Source organism: Neovison vison, chromosome 13 (genome assembly GCF_020171115.1).
Source record: "Neovison vison isolate M4711 chromosome 13, ASM_NN_V1, whole genome shotgun sequence".
NCBI lineage: Eukaryota > Metazoa > Chordata > Mammalia > Carnivora > Mustelidae > Neogale > Neogale vison.
Window position 1 is genome coordinate 106,625,494 of NC_058103.1, and position 15,906 is coordinate 106,641,399.

The 15,906-nt window shown below is 51.7% G+C and overlaps 1 protein-coding gene across 1 annotated transcript; it reads right to left on the reverse strand.

The window, feature by feature from the left end:
* Positions 1-16: 16 nt before the first annotated feature.
* RASL12 (RAS like family 12) lies at positions 17-13,328 on the reverse strand. The gene is made up of 5 exons (XM_044230896.1): positions 13,086-13,328; positions 11,021-11,077; positions 5,500-5,573; positions 4,594-4,784; positions 17-1,966 (listed from the first exon to the last, which is right to left on the reverse strand). Exons 1-5 carry the CDS (start codon positions 13,186-13,188, stop codon positions 1,591-1,593), a joined length of 801 nt encoding a protein of 266 aa, XP_044086831.1. The 5' UTR covers positions 13,189-13,328; the 3' UTR covers positions 17-1,590.
* Positions 13,329-15,906: the final 2,578 nt, after the last annotated feature.

Genomic DNA, 15,906 nt, shown 5'->3' on the forward strand with positions numbered 1-15,906 from the left:
TGCAATCAAACAAATATTCTGTTACCCGCTTTTTATTAAAATGCTTCTGGAAGTGGGCATTTGGAATTGCATAGTTTGTTCAAACAGCGGTGTTCCAACACAAGCGGCTTGGAGCGGGAGTGTGAAATCCATAGCCGGCCTGTGGGTCTGGAAACCTGGCTAGGACTCCTCTTGTGGTCTTGAGGAGTTCACAGCCTCCCTCTGACCTCAGCTTCTCCATCCACAGAATGGGGCTAAAGTCTGGGTTAGATCTGTTGTTCTTAATCCAAGGCCCTAGAATTGCCAAGAGCAGGGTTCTGGGCTTAGAATCCCCTTCCCATCCTTTCCTCCTAGCAGAGCCCTCCTATTTACCTGCTTATCTCCTGAGGGCCCAGGAGAGATTTCCTTGGGGACAGGGGCCTCAAGGTAAATAGAGTTAGAAAACTATAGATCCTGTACTAACAATGGGATCCCAAGAGAGTGTTGGGATCCTGTGTCTAAGCCACAGTGTTGTTCTATCAGCTGTGGCGGTAACCCCAAATAATGTATACAAAAAATCCCTGCTGTATGAACCCCAAATGCCTTAGCTTCCATCTTTCAAAAGTGGACTTTGAACATTCAGACCCCCTGTCAAAGTGTCCTGCTACTGGGTCCTGCTAGACCAGACTACAGATGGTGTACTGTGTTTCTACCTACAAGCCTGGGGCAGGCTGACAGTGCCAACTGGGGGTCTGATAACCCCAGTTGTAGGCTCCCGGAAGTCCTGGGTGCCGGTCACTAGAATGACTTTGAACACCTGCAGCTGAACATCTGCAGCTCTGATTATTAGACTTCAGGAGGCTGGTCCTGAAGGTCTGTGGAGAGAGTCCTTCATTTAAGAAGGGGAAATAAGGGGGCCCTGTCTCTGGGGAAAAACACACTGGAAGCTCCCTACCCCAGAGCCCCCAGTCCTCACTGAAAGGCAAAGTACTGGAAGTAGCCCTTCCTGGGAATTTTGGTTCCATAGCCTGTCGCATAGGATTATTGGAACTAGACTCTACTTGGATAAACTGTGGGGTTTGTTGTCTTGGGCTTCTGTGAAGTCAGAGGACCACAGGAGGGCCGGGCTCAAGCCACACCCGCACAACCTGTAGCCGCTTTGCCCTTCCTGTCCACCAGGTGGTGCTAGGATCTCAGGACTGCTCCTCATGCGGCACGTTCTCAGGCCAACGCTTAGGGACCATCCAGAGCTGCACACTAGGGGCCACATCTGGCTGCAGCTGGAGCAGGAAGGGTTGATGGCACCATGATGGACACTGTAATTTCCTTCCACTTCAGGCTAACCCCAGGTCTCTGGGTTGTCTCAGGGGCTATTTCCCTTTGGGGTCAGGAAATGCAGCGGTTACCATGGAAACCAAGGCCTAGAGTGAGGAAGAGCAGCATTCCTGCCTGTCCCTCCAGCTCACACAGTGAACTGGGTGTCCGGGACATTACTTGGTGCTGGAAGAGCGGTCAGCTGTCCACCAGAGGGCAAGGACTATTCTTCCAACAGAGGCAGAGGCAGTGGTGAGAAGCCAGCCCCTGTCATGCAGCCTCGCCCAGCTGCTGAGCCTGGGATCCTGACAGGTGCCCTCAGAAGATCTTGAAGCCCTTCAGGAGGGTCAGGGTGGGCGCCTTGCGCTTACTCTGGGCTCGGGATGACTTCACAGTGACCAGCTTGGCCTGGGCCACAGCAGGCATCTCCTTCAGACTGACGGTGGAAAGCGTGTTGAAGGTACAGCTGGCCAGCCCATGCCGGGCGGTGAGAGGGGCCTGGTGGGGCAGGGCCCTCTCCTCGGAGATGAAAAGGGGCCGGGCCAGGGAATGCTTCTCCAGCTCCCGCCGTGCCTCCCGCACAGCCTCATGGAAGACATGTTGCACGTGCTCAAAGTCCAGACAGGCTGAGACCTCGAAAAACAGGCACCCGAACTTGCCTGCCAAGGCTGCGCCCTCTGCCTTGGTGACCTGCCTGGTGGGGGAAGCAGGACGAGGCAGGGTCAGGAGCACACATCCAAGTCAGGCCGGCCCACACCTACACTCATCTCCCCACTCACGGGCTTGGGGACCTGCAGGCATCTCATCAGTACAGTGTGATAAAGACATCTGCTTCGCATGGTTACCGAAAGAATTAAGAAAGACCACTTGCATTGTGTGCCCGGTGGAGTACCTGGCGCAGAGTCCGGGCTCAGTAAATGATGGCTGATGTCACTGAAGCCAGAATTCAGGACCAAAGCGTGGGCAAGGGGGCAGCTTACTGGCTAAACCCTGCTTGTGGCTGGAAGAAGATGGTCATTCCCAGCCCTGCCTCCCTCTAGGCCAGCATGGGTCCTCGGTCAGGAAATAAGCCACCCCCCCACCCTGGCCTGTGGGATCAGCTCCAGAGAAAAGCAGGGATCTGGACAGAAAGGTGTGAGACTCCAGAGAAGGGAAGGTGAGGTGCCTCAGGATGCCTGTGGTTGGCAGAGCTCTCAGGACTCATGCAGAAAGTGTTGCTGCTTGTCCAGGGGAGAAGCAGAGGAGACCAAGGGTGACATTTCATGGGAAAGAGGGAAAAAAGGGGAGAGGGAAAAACACCTATTGTCAGCTTTGTCCTATACCATCTTTCCTGATGGGATTGACTATTTATTTAACTGCGGAGGTCCTGGAAGTTTCTGGCCTGAAAGCCATGGGTATCAAGGTGAGAGGAAAAAGACTGGCTCTTGGGTCATTCAGATGTCCAGAAGAAAGAAGGGATGATGGTACCTGAGGTCTTGAGGCCAAGGTTCCATTGGCTGAATCTCCCTGCCCTGCTGATTGCCGCACCGGCCATTCCTGCAGACAGTGGCACAGCCCCTGAGACTGGTGGGTATTGATGGGAAGAGGTTTGGGGCCCAAGGCTAATTTGGCAAGAACAGGGGGCTGGGAGTGGGCCAGCTTCCCCAGGGGAGTATCAGACAGGAGAGTGACTGGGCCAAAAAGGGCCAGGGGCAGAGCATCTGGACGCCCCGCCCAGGGCTCGTGTCCTGTCTGAGAGCTCACTGCTTCCTGAGGAACCCCTTTTTGAATACTTCATATTTTTTGTTTTTATGATGAGCTTGAGTCTGAAAATTTCTCACTGTGGGGACTTGAATCCTAAGTTTCCAGAAACTAGCACCTCGTGCACGCATACATGTCTGTGAATGGGAGACACGGGCACGTCACATGATCCTTTCTTGTTGTGCAGCAGCCTGCTGGCAATTTATCGGCGGCTCGGGAACCACTGCTCTAACCCACGATTTAGCATGTGGCTGCAAGGCAATCATGAGAGCACAGCGATCTCAGCTACAAGACTGACCGCATCAAATCCTGACCCACCACCAGCCTGGATCAAAGAAGGAAATGAGGGGAAACTGCATGACTCTCCTAACGGAATGAAGCTGCTCTGTCTGAGCCCCATAGTCAATGTTATTTGCTCCCCAGTCATCTTTGGACAATCCCTGTGGCAAAGACTGGGATCAAAACAGCGGTCTAGTGTCCCCCTTCATACTGAAGATAGATTTACCACCATCTAGTCTTCTGACCCCTCTTCCAGGCATCATGGGTTCTAGGATTCCTCAAAAACCACCTTTTGGCTTTAAGATGACACAACTTCCTTCATTCCCTAAGATGGAATTTGTCTTGGTCTGAGGGCTTGATGGCTTTTAAAGCTTCCCATGGAGGCCTCTCTTCATGGGATTGCACGTCCCTTTCCCACTGCCCATCTGATTTGTTCTGCACCGAAGATCCTCTCCTGCCTTATCCCAGTCAGCGGGCCTTTAGGGTCTGGGGAAGCAGGAGTGACTGGCCATGAGCAGGGAGGGACAGATGGAAGGTGGGTGGAAGGCGCCAGACTCCGAAGGTGGATAGGTCACAAGGGACAAAGGTCAGTGGTAGAGAAGGGCACAGGGATTACCCATCAGGTGGAAGCGTCATGCTTTCAGGGGCCAGGCAAGCAACTGGAATGTATGGAGAGAGTGGAGGAAAGCCATGGGGAGTGGTAAGGCCTATGGTCAGCTGCAAAGAGCATACCCCTCCTCAAAGCATTCAGTTCCAGGTCTTTTAAAACATTGCTCTCCAAGCAAAATGCTGCGGAGTTTGCTGGTAATCTGTCCTCTGGCCCAGTCTGTGACCTCTGGTTCAAGTCCAGTCCATTCAAAGAAGAGCTGCCCTCAGCACCGCCAATGGTGGGAGTGAGCCTGGCGCCACGCTTGGGTGAGGCGAGAGCTGGTTGGACCAGAGCAGACCCCTGACTCTACGAGCCAATCACGGCCTTTCTTTTCAGAACGGGAACCGGGCACCAAATAATAACCAGCCAGCTACGGGGAATGGGGATGAAGGTCATATAGGCAGGCAAGAAAGGGTGAGGCCAAGAGACACCACAAAGCCCCATGAGGAAGGAAGAAGTGGCTTCTCTTTTGACTTTTAGGGTCCAACCCCCGTGTGGGCCAGAAGCTCTTTCTTCCTGCCCTGGCCTGTCTGAAAGGCCACGCACACTGTACACTTTAACCTAAAGTTGTGGGGATAACTTTCCTTAGCAGCCCAATACCCCTGATGACAACACACAGCCTTCCCAAATGAGGACACACGGTCCATGCTCACCTATACTGGGCCATGTCCAGCTTGTTGCCCAGCAACAGGGCTGGGGAGCTGCGTTGTGTCTCCTTGGCATGCAGAGCAAGCAGCTCCAGGTAGCTGCTGCTGTCCTCGAAACTCTGGCGGCTGTCCATGCTGTACACCACGAGGAAGGCGTGGGCCCAGTTCAGGTAGCGCTCACAGTTTCTGGGGGTGTCCTGGGGCAAAGGAGGGAAGCCTCGCTGGGGATGAAGGCCTTCACCTGAGCTCCTCCATCCTACCTCCCCATTCCCTCCGTCTTTGTATATTGTTCCCCAGCCAAGCCCTTTTCAAAGGGGTGCTTGAGTGTGGATTTGGCTTGGTGTGAAAGGAGGCATTGTCTCCGGAGCCTCACTCCCACCACCCAGCCAGAGGCTCGGGGACCTTGGCTTCTGGGGCACAGAGCCAAGACTCTAGCATGGCTGCTGCAGAGACCCAGCTGTCCCTGGGCACTGCTGGTTTGGGGTCAGGTTGATGGTGACCCTGGGCCTCTGGGAATAATTGGTATCCAGCCCTGGCAGGGGGTGGTGAGAACACAGAGGGAATGTGTGTACTGAGAGGGCCTGGGCCGAGGGGGCCACAGTGTAAACATGTATGCCCTACCTCCAGGTGTGCATGAGCATCGAGTCCCCGAGCACAGGATCTCAGAGCTGACGCCAGCAACCACAGATCTCCCCAACCCCATTTCATCTCTTCTTACTCGGCAAATGAAAAGATTCAGGCCTGGAAAGGTCAGTGCCTCATGCAGGGTCACATAGCAAACTAGAGTTTAAGTTTATGAATTCCCATCTGAGGTCTCCGCTCTGGAGAAGGACTTCTCAGGAGGCCGCACTGACTCTCAGCTCTCCATACCCTGGAGAGTAATATACCCTGGTACCCACAGGGGTAGTTTACCGGGTCTGCAGTATCCATGACCCTCAGGTGGACAGGCTGGTGGTCTACTGTCTCCTCGGAGCTGTAGGTGTCCTCTGCAACAGATGGCGAGCCAGGTCAGGGGCAGGCCAGGCCACTCAGTCGCAGACTGGGTCTGAGCCCCAGCCACCCTGTGCTAGACCCTGGGGGATCGATTCCGGGGCTGGCTGAGTTAGGACAAACTGGAAAGGCCTTGGCTCTCACCCAAATGGAGGACACAGACAGAACCTCCTAGCCAGGAGATGCTGCTCTACCTGTCAGGGCTCAGAGCATGAGAGGTCAGTCATAGAGCACGCCACAGGGGATAGCATTGCATTCGGGTCCACCCACCAAGCCTGCAGGACTTGCGTGGCCTGCGTGGCCCACAGGCTTGGTTAGCAGCAGAGCCCTCTGTGGCTGCACTGCCAGCCCATCCCTCCCAAACAACAAGCCTCCCCACCCTCTTCCCTCTGGTCACTGCCTGCAGGAAGCCCCCAGTGGGAGAAAGGACGGGAAAGAAAAGCATATGACATATGGTGGTGGTGGTAGTGGTGTGTGTGTGCATGTGTGACTCTATTCAGAAGTCCCTGAGGCGCCTGGGTGGCTCAGTGGGTTAAGCCACTGCCTTCGGCTCAGGTCGTGATCTCAGGGTCCTGGGATCAAGTCCCGCATCGGGCTCTCTGCTCAGCAGGGAGCCTGCTTCCCTCTCTCTCTCTCTGCCTGCCTCTCAGTCAACTTGTGATTTCTCTCTGTCAAATAAATAAATAAAATCTTTAAAAAAAAAAAAAAAAAAGAAGTCCCTGAGAAGGTTTACAAATAATCCTTACCAAGTAATAGCAGAGGACTCTAGTGTAGTCGAATATTTTATGTTGGACATGTGGAGTCACACCCAAGCTCAGCTACCTTTTAGCTATGTGACTTGGCCAAGTCATGGCAATTCTTTGAGAATCTGTGTCCTCACTTTACAGTGGGGTAACATGGGGCACCTGGGTGGCTCAGTTGGTCGAGCATCTGACTCTTGATTTCGGCTCAGGTCATGATCTCAGGCTCCTGGGATGGAGCCCCACTTCCGGCTCCATGTCCCTCTCCGTCTGCTCCTCCCCCCAGCTCTCTCTTTCAAATAAATAAAATCTCTTAAAAAAAAAAGTAAAATGGGGATAACATGATAACACTGCCTAAAAGTTTTCCAGAGTTTACTCTGTGCCAGGCACTGTGCCAGTGCTTGTCCACGCACCCTCACAGGGCTGTGCGAGGACTGGATTGGCCCTTAGGCATGGGGCCTGGCACACCATAAATGCCTGGTCAAGGACAGTGGGGTCTGTGGTGCTCCTGAGTTTACAGGGCAGGTTCACATTCCTAGGTGATTTTTTTTTCTTTTTTTTTAATAATTTTAGACTTATGTGGAAATTGCAAAATAGTACAGAGAGTTCCTGTGTGCCTTTCCCTCTGCTCCCAGCAATGTTAACACCTTACATGACCATAGTACAGTGATCAAAAGCAGGAAATTGACATTGGTACCATACTATGAACTAAACCACTGACCTTATTTTTTTTTTTGGTTCTCATGACCTCAAACCTTAGAAAGTGCAACTGGCCAGGCATGCAAAGAGGACCTCATTGTCACATTGGCCATCATTCTCCCTATCTCTAACCTTCCTCTATGCCACTGGCCCATGTGTGTGAGTGCACTTGGCTGTCACCTTTCCCTGGATGCCCCTGTGCCCCAAGTGACCCCAAAGAAGACCTCTAAAGGCAGAACTAGGGCCCTCCCCGCCTTCCTCTACCCCACCCGAACCCTGGCTGAGTTCACAGCCACTTGTCTCTGAGAGTCCCTGGCAGTCAAGCCAGGCCTGGACACACGCCAGGTCCACTAGCAGCCAGCAGGAATCACAGACAGCTCCCATCCCCAGCCTGTTTGGGGACTTGGATAAATAGCTGCTCTTATTCAAAGATTAAAAAAAAAAACAACCTAATGGAAAATATGCCCCAAACGTTTAACTATATTTGGTGCAAGAAGAGCTGCTCCTAGATGCCTACATCTTGTTCAGATTTTTATTTTCCTGCCGAAGTTGCCTGATGCCCCCCTTTTAGTTGCTCCACACCCCCTCCCCCACCCCGAAACAGGCACTGTGTCCTTCCCAGTCCAAGGAAAAATATTAGCCCAGTGTTGGTCTCCTGGGGTTCCTCACAGCAAATAGCCTTTCAAGGTTACTGTTAGCTCCACTGTAGAGAGATGAAGCCCAGAGGAGGAGGGAACTTGCCCACTGCCACAAAGCACCCCATCAGTGGAAGGGAAGTGAACTCAGGTCTTCTAGGCTGGGCTGCCTCCCTGTGGGGACCCCCTCACCCTCTGCTCAGGGGACCAGCTGGTCCTCCAGCTCTATCTGGGCAGAGTACAGGGGAAGAGCAGAAGCTCCCAGTCCAGATGTGGCACACGCAGGAGTGAGCAGGGGGAAGCCTCGGAGATCATCTCATCCAGCTTCCTCCTCCTTGGCAAGTGAGGTGACTGGAGGTGGAGGGTCCTTTCCAAGTTACAGTAACTTGTCCTCTCATCACCAAGTCCTGCTCTCCAGAGCATTCTGGGGTCCACATGGGCTTCACAACTCCTCCTTGTAAATAATATTCCGAGGACTTCCACATTGAGAGAAGTTTCTTTTCCCAAACTTTTCCCCTGATTACCCAATAATAATCTTTTAAAGGCACTAAAGGCACTCTTGTCAGTATGTGTAGGATGATCCCTCGGAAATGGTGCCCATATCCTTACTGGAGCAGGATGAGGGCAAGAGAGGTGAGAAACTGTCATTCTGCCCTGGGCAAGCCAGGCAAGGTGCCCCAGCCCCTCTCCTGAGGACCCCTGCCCCTTCCTGGAGCACTCAGCACAGGCATAGCCTTTCCATAGACGCTGATTCTCTCAGCTCCGACCAGCTCTCCCAGCCATGACCCTGACTCAGATGCAGCACAGGCTTTTGGCCCCATCTTGCAGATGGGGAACTGAGGCTCAGAGATTCCAGGCTCTCTAGGGCATTATGCTGCCCTTATGGGAAAGCTGCTGCAGTGGGACCCATCTTCCTTTGTACAGAGGTTCTCCATAGGCAAATCACTGAGCCCTCTCTGCCTCAATATCTTCACCTGTAAAATGGCGATAATAGTTGGAATTCTTCTTTAAAGGCTAATCCTAAAACCAAAATTCAATCTCATGTTTAAGAGCATCTATGTTGTGCCTAGTACTGTACTCCGTGCTAGAAATGAGAATAAATAGTGAAGGTTTCCATGCTCAAGAAGCTCACTCTGGGTTCAAAGAAGACCTCAGAAAAGAGAAGGAGCTGTTTTACATGTCCTGGTGGCTAACCCTTCCCTTGGATGCTCAGACCTTTCTCCATAGAAAGAAAGGTCCCGGTCCTGGGGTCCCCATATTGCTGTGGCCAGCCATAGGACAGTGGCTGGAATGTTCAGATGGTGGGGCAGAACTCCTAAGACATGGCATGGGCCTCCCAGAATGCTGAAGGAGAGGTTCTCGTCATCTCTCCAGCTGACAGGCTCTCAGGACAGGGCAACTGACCACTGTGAAGCTGCTCCCCACCCCTCTCACCCCCTGGACAGTGTGACCACTCATTCCGCTCTCAGGTCAGAACTCCAAAATTACTCAATCAAAAAGCCCAAACCACCTCTGTACTAGGCTCTTCTGGAGGGACCCTGAAAGAAGGGTAAGGAGTGGGGTTAGGGAGGAAGACATTTAGAGGCAGGCTGCCAGAGGAAATACAGGATGACCAATTAAATCTGAATTTCAGAGGAACAGCTAATATTTTTTAGTATAAGTATTCCCTATCTGAGCTAGGTAGAATATGTGTTTTGAGGAACCATCCTTGGAAATCTCCATTTCCCCCTTCCCGGACACCCCTGCTTGTATGCCTTTCCTTTTCACCTCCTCCCTACTTATCTTCCCTTCCTCCACTCCATCTGATTTCATGTTCTGGCCTCTCTCCACACCTCCCTTGGCTGGCACACAATTACACCCTGTGTCCCACTCCCATGCTAATCAAATAGACTCAGTAGCCCTGAGGTCCCTTCCTACTCCGACACTGGGATTCAATATTCCAGCCTGAACTGAGGGCACCAACAGGCTCAGGGGCTCTTCCCTCCAGATGTCACAGTGCCTTCCATCAGAGGCATGCTGCAGCCAGTGCTGTACTGCTGCGTTTCCAGTCTGTGCCCCATCGCCCTGCATTTTCTAGAAGGGCCCTCAGGGGTCCCACAAGCGCCTTATTTAATACTTATGAATGGGAAAAGCCATCCAAGACTGCAAACCCCCATTTTCAAAAGGTTAAGCATATCCAGACATACTATTTTTCTCAGGAACAGTTTGCAATAAGCAAATGTTATAAATGTAAACTTAAGGAAAGAGGAAGGGGGGCGCCTGGGTGGCTCAGTTGGTTGGGCCTCTGGCTCTAGATTTTGGCTCAAGTCATGATCTCAGGGTCCTGGGATTGAGCCCCACGGGCTTCATGCTCAGCGGAGAGTCTGTTTTCTCCCTCTGCCTTTCCCCCTGCTTGTTCGTTCTCTCTCTCTCTCTCTCCCCCAAATAAATAAAAATCTTAAAAAAAATAAAAGAGAGAGAGGGAGGAAAAATGGACATGCATTGAGTGTTTACTGTGGATCAGATACTAGGATAAAACTTTTACACGTGTTCTTTCTTTAATTCTCACAGTAATTTTCTGAGACAGCTACCTTTATGCCCATTTTACAGATGAGGAACAGAAGCTCAGAGAGATTAGGTTATTGCTTCAAGGTTGCATAGCCAGTAAGTGGCAGAGCTAGGATTTAAACTTAGCTCTGACAACAGAGCATCCTTTCTTCCAATAGACCATGATATGTCTATAAAACTAGACAAGTTTTGGGGCACCTGGGTGGCTCAGTGGGTTAAAGCCTCTGCCTTCGGCTCAGGTCATGATCCCAGGGATCTGGGATCGAGCCCCGCATCGCATCGGGCTCTCTGCTCGGCAGGGAGCCTGCTTCCTCCTCTCTCTCTGCCTGCCTCTCTGCCTACTTGTAATCTCTGTCTGTCAAATAAATAAATAAAATCTTTAAAAAAAAAAAAAAGAAAACTAGACAAGTTTTCTTGTGTGGTTCAAAAATGGGTCAGAAACCAGTAACACTACAGAATTTCTCAAGTGTTTTGTCCAGTTTTTCTTAAAAAGTACATCGAGTGACCATTTTAAAGAATAATAATAGTTACAGACATTCTGCTTTTTTTTTTTTTAAGTCTTACCATTCCTCATATTTTAGGGCAAATCAGCCTCTCTCAGTTCTCTTAATTAAGCCAGTTGTCTGGGGTGGGCTATGGAAGGATGTCTTTCTGGCACTTAAACCATATTGTCCCATGGGCTGAGTCATCCTGGTGGCTCCTCCCCTTTGCCCCCAGACGATAGATCCTGGTCAGGCCTGGGCCCACCACAGTATAGTCATGTGTGTTGCAGGGATCCAAGTGGGACAACAGTAGGAGGAATGGGAAGGAGTGGTTTCTTACCCAAGTTGGGGTCATATTCGCTGATAAACCTCCTGGTCAGAAACTTCACAGTCAGAGCTGCAGGAAGCAGAAAGAAGTTGGCTCAGTCTCCCCCCACCGTGTCTGGCTGCTAGCCCCTAGAGGTTGTCCCTCTCATTTAGGGAGGCCTTATCTAGCCTCTGTGACCCCTGGCTGACACTCAGCTCAGCTCTCTGGGGGAATGTGTTTGGGAGCTGAGGACTTGGTTTAAGAAGCTCAGCAGAAACTAGAAATATGAGGAACCATGCCCCTCCAATTGCATCCTGGCATTTTTTTTTTTTTTTTTTTAATGGCAAGAAAAGTCATGAGAGGCAAGCCTAAGGGGTATTTACAAAGACTCGAACTGGGGACACCTGGGTGGCTCAGTTGGTTAAGCATCTGCCATCAGTTCAGGTCATGATCCTGGGGTCCTGGGATCCAGCCCTGAGTCGGGTTCAAGGCGGAGTCTGCATCTCCCTCTTCCTCTGCTTCTTCTCCTGCTCATGCTCGCTCTTGTTCTCTCTCAAATAAATAAATAAAATCTTTTAAAAAAGAAAAAGAGACTCAAACTGAGGGGTCCAGCCTCAGCCTGGTGAAAGTCAAACTGAAGGGAGATATCTCCCACGCTGGTCAAGTTGTGAAGATTCTGGAATGGGGGGCATCTATTCTGGTTCTGGCTATAAGCCAAAGAGAAAAAGCTGAGTTGATCAGTCTGTGATCCCCGGGGAGGAGTATGAACACTCACGTCCCAAGTAAACACCCTCCAGTCCTTGGTCCTCTATGTCTCAAGTCTTGGCTCTGTTTTGCGCTTATGAAGAATGTAAAACTTAAAATGAGGTTCTGCCCAGGTGGAATTCATTAATAGGACTCTGATTTTGCTCAGAATTTAGCCACATAAAGCCCAGGGTCAGCCAATTATTATGCTGGACTCTTAAAAAGTAATGTGATATTTTAAAGAAAATCCTTATAATTCTTTCCCAGGGTTCCAAACAGTGTCATTTTGCAAACTACTACCCAGGGAATACATACTTTAAAATTTAAATTCCTTCATACATGTAGTCACTGGCTAAACTATACTAATAACAGAGCTACAGACACAGTTTGATTTTCAAAAGGAAGAGGGCAAATCTTTTCTGTAGGAAAACATGATTCAGAGTCCCCTCTCTGAGTCAGGGGGCTGGTTTCAGAAGGAGAGTAGGATCCCCTGGAGTCTCAAAGAATACTCTGGAAACTCATAGCTAACAGCCCACGTCGGCCAGTCACTAATGGCTGTAACTGTAACATAGCCCCAGGAGGAGCCCCTCTGCCCTCCTACCATCAGCTCCCTGGGACTGTAAGTGGCAGTGGGGCAGGGCTGAACCCTTTCTCTGGGTCTCTGCCTGTGGTGACACCCTCCCCCCTACCCACCTGGGCTCAAGTGGTAACTGAAGATCTTGGTTCATCAAGAACAAGTCCCAGCCGCCTGGGACCTAGGTCCAACATGTTTCCAGAAAGTCGAGAGGGTTCTGACTTGAAACAAATACGTTTGATAAGAATGCACACTTTGTTCCATTCCAGGGAATTGGAGTGAGCCCCTCCCTGGAAAATCCCAGCAGCCAGTGACCTCTACCACTTTCTTTCATCCCCGGCCTAAACTGAGGAATAACAAGGCTGTGACTACGCTCACAGGGGCCTGGGCTTGGGATTAGTGTCTAACAGGTCCCTTTGGTGCTAGTCCTCAGGGCTGATGGGGGCCCCAGGGAGAGGAGATGGAAGGTGCAAAACAGCAAGGGAGAGATCGGCTGAGGACCAGGAGACTCAGAGACAGGCAGAGGGGAGAGAGATACCTAGTGTCACAGAGAAGGAAAGCAGGTGAGGAACCGAAGACAGATGAGAGATGGAAGAGCTGAGGACAAAGTAGAGAGAGCACCAAGCAACAAAGAAACTGAGGCAAAGAAGAAAATCACACTGTCTGACCCAACCCACCTGGGTGCAGGAAGCCCCCAAAGCCCGTGAGGGAGCCTGCCTGCAAGCAAGTCCACAACGTCCCCACCCAAACCCTTCCCTTTCGCCCGCCCACCCAACTCACCGGACTTGCCGGCCCCTCGACGTCCCAGAATGGCCAGATTGACCTCAAGTGGCGCGCTCTGCGGCCCGCTGCCCGCGCGCGGCTTCCCAAACACCGAGGACATGGTGAGGCTACTAAGAGGGACACGGGTAGTCAGTAGGAGAGCCCTGAGCAGCGTGCCCGCCCGTCGGGACCCAGCAGAACGAATCGGGGGATCCCCTCGCGCTCGCGGGCTCGGCCCCGTCGATGTCCTCGGCCGGGGCCCTGGCGTCGAGCGCCAAGCGGGCTACGTTCCCGCGGCCCGGCCCAGCCCGGCCAGGAGGAGGAGCCGGCGGAGGCCGGCGGGCGGGGCCGCCCGGAGAGCGGCAACGCTCCTTGTAAGGGCTGCTGGAGCCCCCCGCGGGGCCTGCTCATCCCCGCTCCCCACCCTGGGACGGAGCCGACCGGCCGCGCACCCCACAGCTAGCTCCGCCTCGAGGGCCGGGCACTGTCACCTCCCGGGGCTCCCCCGGACTCTGCAAGGAAGGACAAAGACCGGAGAGGTGGCCCTGGGTAGGGGGCTAGAGGGGAGGGATGTTTCCAGCCTTATCTGAGCCTCGGCTCAATCTCTTACCACCTGGAAGAAAATTCACTCCTTCCTTTGTTCTACCAAGCTGACCCCACCCGCCTCCTCCTCCGGGAAGCCTTCCTGGTTCAACTCCCAGCTTTGGCCTTTCTCTAGATCACAGTTAAAACCAGCTCACCCCTGGCACAACACTTCCCCCACCACATTAGGCTGCTCTTCTGTATGGGGACTCAGGGATCACTGCAACCCCCAGGCAGAACCCTGGCTCCTAGGAAGGAGCCTTAACCAACATTTCATGGTCAGTATGGGTCCAGCTTCAAGAAACTTAACCCATCCTGGATTAGTTTTCTCATGCGAGCTAATGAGTTGCATGTGTTTGACGCCTAGTGTGCAAATGGGGCATTTGATTCTAAAACCTGGTATTCTCTCTTGCCTATAATGATTCCAGGATTGCTGGACAAGCCTGGGAGGGGTCACCTGTCATTTTGGGGGTGACCCAGGGTAAATCTGGTCATGATGGACTCAGAGCAAAGGGAAATTCAGACACTTAGGGTCTAGTGCCAGCTCTTCACGAGGTGACCCTGGGCAAGTCACCTCACTTCTTTGAGCATTGGTGTCACCATCTATAGTACTAAAGGAAGGGGAAAATAAATCCAAAATTCCATGATGTGATTCAGGCCTAACAGAGAGTGACACAACACCAGTCTGAGTACTTTCTAGAAGCCAGTGGAACCTCTCTTTTGAAATATACTTCATGGCTAGAGTGGGGCGGGGGTAGGGTATGGGAGTCTCAGAGACCTCTTATAGCAGCCCTTCTCCCTCCCACCCCCCTCTCCAACTCCCCCTCCTTACCCCAGTTAATCTACTCACCCACAGGAAAAAGAAACCATGGAAAGCCAGATCAACAGGCAGAGTCTGGGGTCAGAGCCTCATGGTACTAACTTCTCAACCAGGAAGGAAAATTATTTTCACGCATAGGACTTGAATACTGACTCAGCCTAATTGTATTTGTAGGAGATAATGCTAAGCCAGCTGTGTTATTAAGACTGTAAAGTGTTGGGAAAAATCTGTTTAGATTACACCCTCAGGCCAGAATCACTCACGGAGCTAATAGCCAAGGGTTTTCCTTTGAGTTGTAGATGGGAAAAAAGTGGCAATCAAGTTCCAGCCACCTTCCTGGGCTGGCCCCAGTCTTGTGAGGACAGACTGGTTCTGAATGGGGTTTGTTGGGAGAGAACCAATCACATCAGAGAACTCCTGGAGAGAGGGTAAGCTGTGGAGCTCTCTGTAGGCCCAATTGGGTATAAATTTGGGCTCTGTTATAGCCCTGTTTGTGTGAGGCTAAGACCAGCCAGTAGATGGGCACTGCAAAGAGGTAGGTTCGAGCTTCGTGTGAACCATCTGAGCTGTCCCTAGTTACAAGAGATTGTTTTTTAGAGGAAGTGAACCTTCCAACACTGAAGGCAACCAAGGAGGTGACCACTTCAAAGAGGTGTTGTAAGGAGACTCCATCATAACTTGCAGGATAGGAAGAGATCTCTGACCTCTCATCTAGGTCAGAGATTTAACCTAGCTGCCAGCTGGTTACTCAGGCCCTTGGCCTTGACTGCTAAGTGCCCAAGGTCTGCCCCTCTTATGAGGCTTGGGAGGAAAACAGTGCCAGTCTCACAACTGCAACCAGTCCCTTTCCCCAACCTCTGTCTCCTCGTCTGGGCTGCTTATCCACCTGGAAGCACCCATTGTGGACTGGAAAGACCTTTAGAATCAGCCACTTACTGTCAGACCATGGAATAAGCTACTTTGCTCTTCTGGGGCTCAGTTCCTCATCTTTAAAATAGGGGTAATATTAAGGGTTAGAAGAGATGATATGAAAGGGTCCCACCCAGAGTTTGGCCCATGGCCCAAAAAAGCAAAATGATAGTTTCCTCCACTCCCCCGGACATGAATAGCACATACTTCTCAACCACCAAGAAGCCACAATTGTTTAGCAACCAGTAGTTTGGACACTGAAAGTCAAGAGAGGTTATTCTGCAAGAGCAAGTAGCCCAACCCTCCTTATCCCCTACCCCCAATCTTCAGGGCTCTTATGAGGAGCCCTGAGGCATTCAAAATGAAGACGATGTGGCACCTGGCCCAGCAGTGAACTTGCAACAGGTGTTCAATTGGTGTCTGAAGTGAATGAGTAGGACGTGTACAGGTCTGATTGGTGGGGCCTGTGATGATTTCCAGATGCCAGGTCCTACACTTGCCACCCACCCCGCAAGCACCACTTCGACA

Excerpts from the sequence above, each read along its gene's own strand:
- RASL12 (XM_044230896.1), bottom strand. The coding sequence starts at position 13,188 with ATGTCCTCGGTGTTTGGGAAGCCGCGCGCGGGCAGCGGGCCGCAGAGC. Across the intron at positions 5,574-11,020 it reads CGAATATGACCCCAACTTGG|AGGACACCTACAGCTCCGAG; the intron begins GTAAGAAACCAC and ends CATCTGTTGCAG. Across the intron at positions 1,967-4,593 it reads CTGGACATGGCCCAGTATAG|GCAGGTCACCAAGGCAGAGG; the intron begins GTGAGCATGGAC and ends TTCCCCCACCAG.